The 9,265-nt window shown below is 48.3% G+C and overlaps 1 protein-coding gene across 1 annotated transcript; it reads left to right on the forward strand.

The window, feature by feature from the left end:
- Window positions 1–523: 523 nt before the first annotated feature.
- Window positions 524–8,924, forward strand: SLC35E1 (solute carrier family 35 member E1). The gene is made up of 6 exons (XM_066566318.1): window positions 524–923; window positions 1,632–1,702; window positions 2,019–2,156; window positions 2,917–3,042; window positions 3,501–3,746; window positions 5,124–8,924. The coding sequence occupies exons 1-6, from the start codon at window positions 524–526 to the stop codon at window positions 5,352–5,354; spliced, it is 1,212 nt and encodes a 403-aa protein (XP_066422415.1). The 3' UTR covers window positions 5,355–8,924.
- Window positions 8,925–9,265: the final 341 nt, after the last annotated feature.

Raw genomic sequence — 9,265 nt, forward strand, 5'->3', positions numbered from 1 at the left:
GCCGGGCCCGGCTCACGGCAACCTCGGGCTCCCGGGGCCAGGCCCGGCTCACGGCAATCCCCGGGGCTCCATCGCCCTGTGAGGGGCCAGGCCCAGCTCACGGCAACCCCCGGGGCTCCATCGCCCTGTGCAGGGCCAGGCCCGGCTCACGGTAACCCTGGCGCTCCCGGGGCTGTGCGGGGCCGGCACCGAGAGCGCGGGGATCCCGCGGGGCCGGGCCCGGCTCACGGCAACCCCTATGGCTCCATCGTCCCGGGGCCGGTACGGATGGCGCAGGGACCGTGCGGGGCCAAGCCCGGCTCACGGCAGCCCCTGGGGCTCCATCACCCTGTGCGGAGCCGGTACCGAGGGCGCGGGGACCCCGCGGGGCCGGGCCCGGGCCCGGGCCGGGCGGGGCGGAGGAAGCCAAGCGCCGGAGGAACGGAGGAAGTGACGCTCGGAGCCCGCCGGGGCCCCGCGGCCGCCCCGCCCCAGGAAGCGACGCGCCGGGGCCGCGCTGACGTTCGGCGGCGGCTGCGGAGCGATGGCGGCGCCGCTGGCGGCTCCGGGCGGCGCCGGGGCCGGTGCCGGGCCCGGGGCGGGGGCGGCGCGGGGCGGGCGCGGGCCGGCGCTGCGGGAAGGGGCGCGGGTGTCGGCGCTGTGCCTCGCCTGGTACGGGCTGAGCGCCGGCGGTAACGTGGTCAACAAGCTGCTGCTGGGCGGCTTCCCGCGGCCCGTCACCGTGTCGCTGTTCCACATCCTGGGGCTCTGCGGGCTCCTGCCGCCGCTGCTGCGCGCCTGGCGCGTCCCGCCCGCCGGCCCCGCGCAGCTGCCGCCCCGCGCCTACCCCCGCTACATCCTCCCGCTCGCCTTCGGCAAATACTTCGCCTCCGTGTCCGCGCACGTCTCGCTCTGGAGGGTGCCCGTGTCCTACGCGCACACAGGTGAGGGATGCGGGTGTCCCGGGGGTGTCCCGGGGGTGTCCCGGTGCCGGCTGTGCTCGTAGGGAGGTGCCCGCGGGGGTGTCCTGGGGGCCAGCGTGGATTCGTGCCCAGGGGGGTGACCTGAAACCCGGTGTGTGCTTGTATGGGCACCTGGTGCAGTGTCCTGGTACCCAGTGCGTGTGCCCAGTGCAGTGTCCCAGTGTCCACTTTGGGTGCCCAGTGCAGTGTCCCAGCACCTAGTGTGTGCTGTGAGTATCCAGTGCAGTGTTCCAGTACCCACTGTGGGCATCCAGTGTGGTGCCCCAGTACCCTCTGTGTACTGTGGGTGCCCAGTGCAGTGTCCCAGTACCCACCCCGTGCTTGTACAGGTGCCAAGTGCAATGTCCCAGTACACTCTGTGTGCTCATACAGCTATCCAGTGCGGTGTCCCAGTACCCACCCTGTCCTTGTACAGGTACCCAGTGCAGTGTCCCAGTGCTCACTGTGTGTCCCCAGAGCTGTGCCTCTGTCCCCAGTGGGTGTTGGCAGCAGATCCAGGGGCAGTGCCCCAGTGTGTGCCCTGTGGGTGCCCAGAGCACCAAGGTCCAGCTGGTACAGGTGTCCAGGACAGTGACAGGGAGGGAGCACCCATCCTGGGCTGGGCTGAGCTCCATCCCTCTGCTGGTGGTGCTGTCCCAGTCCCCAGTGATGTTTTCTTGCTGTCCCCAGTGAAGGCCACCATGCCCATCTGGGTGGTTCTGCTGTCACGGATCATCATGAAGGAGAAGCAGACGACGAAGGTGCGGACAGGTTTGCTGAGGTTTCTTCTCTTGGTGCTGCTTGGGGGGTGCTCTGCTGGCTTGGGGTGGATCTTGTGACTGGAATTAGATTGTGCAGATTTTTTAAATGCCTTTTTCTTTTATTGTGAGTGTAAAACACACCTGAACAACGACCAGGGTGCTGCTATCTGATGCACTGGAGTTGTCATCGTCTACTGCAGTCACTCAAATTTCCTTGAACTGCAGTAGTAAAATGGTTGATCCCTAAATCAGCAGGGTGTATAAACTCGTTGAAAATTCTTAGCAGATGCCATTTACCCCTGTGTCCCTGCTGCAGGTGTACCTGTCTCTGATCCCCATCATCACTGGTGTCCTGCTGGCCACGGTCACAGAGCTGTCCTTTGACATGTGGGGACTCATCAGTGCCCTTGCTGCTACCCTGTGCTTTTCTCTTCAGAACATCTTCTCAAAGAAGGTACAGCTCTGTTCACAGCTCTGGTGCCACCCTTCAGCAGGACAGGGTGTCATTTCAATTACATAAATGTATTTTTTTTAGTTGGCTTTGCAATCAGACAAGTCCAGAGGGTTGGTTGTTATTTTGTGTGTTCCCTGCAGCTCTTCCCATCTCTTGAAGCTGTTACACTGAGTTTATCCTGAGCCCTTTCTTTACTCTTCAACGTGGATTTTTTTATTTTTCTGGTGGCAATTCAATAGTGCTCAAATTCAATAATTCATTTAATTGTACCTTTAATTGTACCTTGTTATATCAAATCATTCATCTGTGCAGAACAAGTCACTGTCAACACTGGGCACTCCTTGAAACCACAGTAACAAAATTAAAGTGTGTGGTTTGGCTCTATTTAGTTACAAAATGGTTTCTGTTTTGTAGAGCTATCAATATATATTATATTATATTATATTATATTATATTATATTATATTATATTATATTATATTATATTATATTATATTATATTATATTATATTATATTATATTATATTATATTATATTATAATAACAATATATCAATTGTATCATTAATTTTAATTTTAATATCTTGTTGATGCTAAGAGCCACCACTCAAAAAACCCATTGTTTTTCAAAGAGACATCAATTTTTCTTTGGTCAGCCTAATAGGAAATTAATACCATAAGGATATTTATTTATTTTGCTCATTTACCTGTCCCCTGGAGCAGTTTATTTCCTGACTGCTGTTCAATAATGGCTCTTGCCAGGTGTTGAGGGATTCCAGAATTCATCACCTTCGGTTGCTGAACATCCTTGGCTGCCATGCTGTGTTCTTCATGATCCCAACCTGGGTCCTGGTGGATCTTTCTTCCTTCTTGGTAGAGAATGACTTGGTAAGTGCTGAATTTGGAGAACTGTTTGCTATTATGAAAGAAAATAGAAAACAAAAACCAAACAAACTCCAGCACCCAACCAGGAAAGTGCTCTGAAGTGTTTCAGTGTGGAAGGAAGTGTTGTGAAACACCTGCAAATTGTTTCACAGGAGTTAGCAACGTGTTTCTTGTGAGAATTCCTGTCAGGGTTAGCAGAGGCAGCTCATGGGCAGCATAAATGTCAGGAGCTGGGAGCTGGAGGCAGAACCAACACTCCCGGGGTGTGTGGGGAATGTCTTCCTCTGCTTTCTCTGAGCTGGGAGTTGCATAAAGCAAAGAGCTTGGGGGCCTCTTTAGAGCTCAGTGCAGACATTCCTGCCTGCAGTGGCAGGTAAGAAGTGCCTCAGGCTGTGTTTGTGTTGTTACCTGAAACCCGAGATAATTTTTTTTTTTCTTTCCTGCTGTTTGCTTTTCCACAGAGCTCCATGTCTCATTGGTCCTGGACCTTGATGCTGCTTATAATCAGTGGATTCTGTAATTTTGCCCAGAATGTGATTGCCTTCAGCATCCTTAACCTGATCAGCCCCCTGAGTTACTCGGTGGCCAACGCCACCAAGAGGATCATGGTGATCACCGTGTCCCTGATCATGCTGCGCAACCCCGTCACCAGCACCAACGTCCTGGGCATGATGACAGCAATCCTGGGCGTCTTCCTCTACAACAAGGTGAGCTTTATCCACCAGGAAGCGCAGCTGGAGCAGCCCAGCAGCTTTGAGTTATTGTTTTTACAAGTTCAGAGCTCCTTGAGACAACACAAAAGGCACGAGGCTGCATTGCAGAGGAGGGATGAGCATGGCCCAGGTGAAGGACTTGGTCACAGCAGCTGCTGGGCCTCTCACACAATTAAATTTTGATCTTAAGCTCTTTTTGAAAAGGGAAGTAACTCAGAATCTCTTGAGCAGAAGTTTGTTTGGCATGTGAGAGGAGTGAGGTTTTCATTAAAGGCCACTGATATTTTAAGACTCTTAACAAGGAAGGGATGTGCCTGTAGAACTGGCTGCTTTTCTCTGGGTATGGCAGTATTCTAGGTGCTATCTTAGGTGATAGCTAAGAAAATCTGCCTTCACTGAAGGGTTCTGAGGCTTTGGAAGGGGCTGCCCAGGGAGGTTTGGAGTGTCCATCCCTGGAGGTGTCCAAGGAAGGCCTGGATGTGGAAAAATCTGGGATCAAGTCCAAGTTCTGCCCCATCAGTGCTGGGTGGCAAGGTGGGGATGGGGCAGAACTTGGACTCGATCCCAGATTTTCCTGTGGGAATCTTTAAAATTAGAGGGTTTTGGGAAAGCTGCAAAAGGGAAGTTTTATAGACAGCAGAACTGCAATTAGAGCTAAGCAGAAGCCATGAGATTGGTCAGCAGAAAACTCTATGAGGAGTAGAAAGTAAGGACAAATAGAACAATGGTCTATGTATTAATGCTTGGATAGAATAACTCCCTAAGCTACAGAAAAGTATATCTAGGGAGATATTATGAAGTTCTAATTATAAGTAATATTATTAGAGTAATATTACTTATTATTAAAGTACTATTAATTAATAAGATAATAATAATTATTAAACTACTATTAATTAATACTGATTATTAAAGTAATATTACTAAGTAATATTAGTGAGATGTTAGGAAGTTTTAAGCTTAATAATGGAGCTCTGTGCATTGTGTTTGAAGGCTCACAAGCAGGTATTGTATTTGAAATAAGCAAGCATTGTTTTAACCCAAGGCGGGGGTGCTTATAGTGATTGAACTACTGGCAATATAGAATATTTACTATACAGATATAAATACTGTCAGTATGCTTTTGCTTTGTGTGATTGGTCAAAAAGTGACATTAAGTGACTTTTAAGTGAGAGGTAACATTAAGTTCTTTGTCTGCTGCCTGGGGTGTGAGCTGCTGGCATCTTCCCCTTGCCATAGCCCTGTAATGAGGCTGATGCTGGGAAATAAAACAGCTTGGGAAATGTTCCCCAGCAGCCCCATCCTGGCTGTGACCTGTACACAGACCCCTGGGCAGCCAAAACGATTCTGTGACAAACTCCCTTCCTTTCCCAGACAAAATACGATGCAAACCAAGAGGCAAAGAAGCAGCAGCTTCTCCCAGTGACCACTGGAGACCTGGTGAACTTGGAGAGGCACCGAAATCCTGCTGAGAAGTCCCAGAATGGACTCGCAGCCTTCGGCCAGCACGGGGACTTCCTGCGCAGCAACGTCCTCACAGAGCACTTCCAGTTCAGCAGGCAGAGCTACCCCACAGCCTACAACCTGAATCGCTTTGATATTTAGGGTGTCCTGGCACACAGGCACAGACTGTGGTATCAGAGTGTCCCCAGCATTATCAGAACACTTTCAGTACATCCATGAATGTCACGGAGCCATTGAGGTGTGCAGGTTTGCAGGGCAGGGCAGGTGCAGGGGAGTGGTGCAGGAGCTGCTGGGCTGAGCTTTAATCCTGGAACAGCTTTAAACCTGGAGCAGCCAGACCTGGAACAGCTTTAAACCTGGAAGAGTCAGAGCTGACACTGGAACCAAACCCCCAGAGCAGATCCTGCTGAGGTGGGAGTGACCCTGCAGAGTGGAACATCTGTCACTGCTCCTTTCAGACTCTGCCAGCTCCTTGTTCTCTTGGCAGCTGAATTCTGGCCAGTATCTCCTTTCCATGCTGGTAATGTCACCTTTAACTTGTTCTTTGATAATGGTTCAATGATCCTTTTAATGAAGCTTTCAGGAAGAAGTGAAAGCAAGGGGTCCTTGTGCTGATCAGGATTTGTCTGGGGAGGATCAGCTGCAGGCAGGCAAAGCCGAGTTCATCTCCAGCATCTGTGCAACTCCTTGTGGATATTCACAACCCTTGTGCCTCTGCCTTCAGCCCTGGATGAGGAACCAGAAATGTTTCTGCAGGAGCAGGCAGTGGAAGGATTGATCTCTCCCAGATCTGCTTCAGGAAAAACACAGTTCTCCAAATCGCTGCTCATGGCAGAGAACAGCCAGGCCCAACCTAAAATCATCTTTGTTTTCTGAATCATGTAGTCCTGTAACTGCAGACATTGCTGTCCCCTGGCCATGCAGGAAACTCCTTCCAATAAAAGTGTTTGGAATAATATGATTTTATTTTTTTACTTGATTCACACCTGTTCTTTCAAAACTGTTCTGTTGCTTTAGAAACTGAAAGGTGAAAGGTGTTTTGTTCTCAGTTTTATGCATAAGTTATGCTCTCTTATATGACTTATATCTTTTGAATGCATTGATTTGAACAATCATCATTATTAATTGTTTCTTAAATCTTTTAAGCCCCTAATTTGGGTTTTTTAAATTTCTTAATCACTGCTGTTGGAGTAGCTGTGTGGATTTAGGCTGACTTCCACTTCCTGCTGAAAGAAGTTAAATTTTGTATCCTGTGCTGTTCCTGCAACTCCCCTGGCTCGAATAGGAAATGAAAGAAAAACTGGTTGAATCAGCAGTAAATAGATAATTTATGGCTAAAAACTGATTCAGAATCTATTCTAGACAAGGTGATTTTGTGTGTCAGGTACTGCATTTGTGCATGGAAGGGATGAACCTTGGCTTTCCTTCCTTTGAATGAAATTCCTTGGAATGAAGTGAAACCCAACTGGGAACTTGGGTTTCACTGAAGCAGAATTTTCTGTCCTTGCTTTAGTAAAAGATTTTAGGGGCCTTCTTTCCTTCCCAGACTGTTGTACAGTGAGACTTTGATAGCATAAGTTTTATGCTTTTAACCAGAGAGGTACCAGACACCAGTGACAAAATCCAGGCTGTGTCACAGAACACTCCTCTTATTTATTGCTTTAAAATGACCATTTCCATGATGTGAGATGATGATTTGGCTCCTTTCTGGATAATAAAGAATTTATTTTTAAGTGCAAAATCAAGCTGATCTTATTCTTTTGGCTGCTGGGGGTGGTGGTTTCATGAACAGCCTTCCACCAGAGAGCCCAAAAGAGGAAATGGTCCTTGTGAAACTTGAGAGATGGGTTTAAAATGCTGCTGCTGCTGCTGGGTGTGAGCAGAGCTCCTTGCCTTGACTGGAGTTCAGTGTGTTCATGCCAGCTGAGAACTTGGGATTTTGGTAGCAAATCTAAATAAATCTGTCCCTAACCAGGGTGAACAAGGTTATGAGGAAATCTTTCCTTCAGATGAAATTTCTTTTGCCTGTTCCAGTATTAATGAGTGTGTAATTACTTCTTTTTAATATGGGGGAAATGCCAAATGTGTATTTCTAGGGCTCATTTGCCAACATTTCAATGCTTTTACTTACAAGTAACAAGGATTTGGTGAAGTCTGCATTTGGATTTGGTGCTGAGTCTGCAGAGACTGATTTGAGGATGAGACTCAGGCTGAGATTTCAGGAGGGGCTGAAATTCTCCAGCTGCTCTCAAAAGCTGTGACCTGGTGAATTCCTGCAAACCCTGAATTCTGTCTTTGTGCCTCAGTTTCCTTTTGGGAAATGGAGATGATTCTTCTTTAATCACACAGGGTGAAATACCAGGAAAAAAGTGGCAGTGGGGATGTGCAGGGATCCTCGGAGTTCATCTCTCCATGCTCTGCTGTGCCACGTTCCTACAGCCTCAGCTGCCACAGGGAGTAACTAAAAACCAGGCCAGGGGTTTTATTAAATATATTCAGATTTGTTTCCTTTTAAAGAACGCAACCAAACCTTTTCTGGCCAGTGTTTTCACAGCAAGCTTGCCCTGCACACTTCCCAGGGCAGATTTAAGCTCAGCTTTTTCTGTAGTCTTGGCAGCAGCTGAAGGTTTCCTGTTCACAGCTGTCCCAAATTCCAGTCTGGCCCAAAATGAGGATTTCCCAGGAGGAGAATGGATCTTTTGAGGGCCCAGGGAGTGAATCTGTTCCCTGGAGAGCTCCTGCTGCTGCTCCCAGGTCTGAGGGCAGCAGGGATGGCTGGGGTGGTGCAGGGTCTCATTAAACCTGTCAGGTTGCACAGGGTGGATTTGCTGCATCCCAAATCCCAGTCCTTAAGCAATATTGCCCACGTTCAGGGAGAGGAACTTCCTGACATTGCTGTAATCAACATCTGAATCTTGGAGCTCTGCAGGGTTTTTGGCTTGGCCAAGTGGGATGTTTGTTCTAAGCTGGTTTGTAAATGAGGGGTGTGTTTGACTGTGCACAGGGCTGTAGGAAGGACAGAAAAGCTGGAATGAAGAGGGCAAAGTCTGCACAAGTGTGTACAATGACCCTGGTATTGAATCAAAGCCAAGGCTTTGGGCTGATTCCTTGCAGGAAGCTCTGGGAGTGTCATGGTGGCCACTGCTGAGGAGCTGGGTGGATGTTCTCACTCACAAACGCTGAAACCAGGGTTAGAACTGGACTTCCTTGAGGTGTTTTGATTTTTATTATGCATTTTTTACACAGAAATACATCACAACATTGAAAAGCTTCTTTCCCAAGCCGCCCTGGGTAGTTGTGGAAATAAGAAAATCAATCTCTCCCCACTCCACGTGGGTTCCTGTTGGTAGTTCCAAAGAGTATTTGGTGCTCTTTAAAAATATTCCCCCTGCAGGTTGAATTTTAGTACCCAGTGGTGGTAAGAGGATCTTTGTCATCTGGTAAATGCTTGTGGTTTTTAAATAACTGAATGCTAAATAAAATTGAGGCAAGACTTAGGCTTTGTAAGTGCACAGTGATTTGTAAAAATAGTGTTGGTATTTTGGGGTCAACTCATGATGATTTCCAAAGCTCAGTTTTCCTTTCTAATCTGTTCAAACCCATTTTTTTCTGATGCAGCATTTTGCAGCAGAAGGAACTTCTGCCATGTGGCTCTTTGTGAAACAGGTGCAATATAAATAAAGGGAAAATTTTGTTTTTCCAAGGCTTAAATTTCTGGGTCGTGCTGTGAGCTGTTAAAAATAATTCTGAAATCTCTTTGTGGTGATGTTCAGGGCAGCGAAAGGAATTTGTTAACCCTGAAGTGACAGGTGTGCAGATAGCCAAGGGGTACCCAGCTTTTTTGGTGTTATTTTATATTAGATCTCCTATAAATTGATGGGAGTATGGGTGAGTTTCCCAAAAACCCAAACCAAGCCCACACTCCTTCTGTGTGGAATCCTGCCCTTCAGCAAATGAACTTTTGTGTGTTGTTTTCCTGTTCAGTTGCTCTGTGAAGTTCTGGATGTCACTCGGGCCCATGCTGGGATCCCTTTGGAACAACCACACTGGGA

The sequence above is a fragment of the Molothrus aeneus genome, chromosome 27 (genome assembly GCF_037042795.1).
Source record: "Molothrus aeneus isolate 106 chromosome 27, BPBGC_Maene_1.0, whole genome shotgun sequence".
NCBI lineage: Eukaryota > Metazoa > Chordata > Aves > Passeriformes > Icteridae > Molothrus > Molothrus aeneus.

What these genes read in the sequence shown, in the direction of transcription:
- SLC35E1 (XM_066566318.1), top strand. Translation starts at nt 524, where the DNA reads ATGGCGGCGCCGCTGGCGGCTCCGGGCGGCGCCGGGGCCGGTGCCGGG. An exon ending in CGTGTCCTACGCGCACACAG is followed by an intron (nt 924 to 1,631) that starts GTGAGGGATGCG and finishes TGCTGTCCCCAG; the next exon opens with TGAAGGCCACCATGCCCATC. An exon ending in AGAACATCTTCTCAAAGAAG is followed by an intron (nt 2,157 to 2,916) that starts GTACAGCTCTGT and finishes GGCTCTTGCCAG; the next exon opens with GTGTTGAGGGATTCCAGAAT.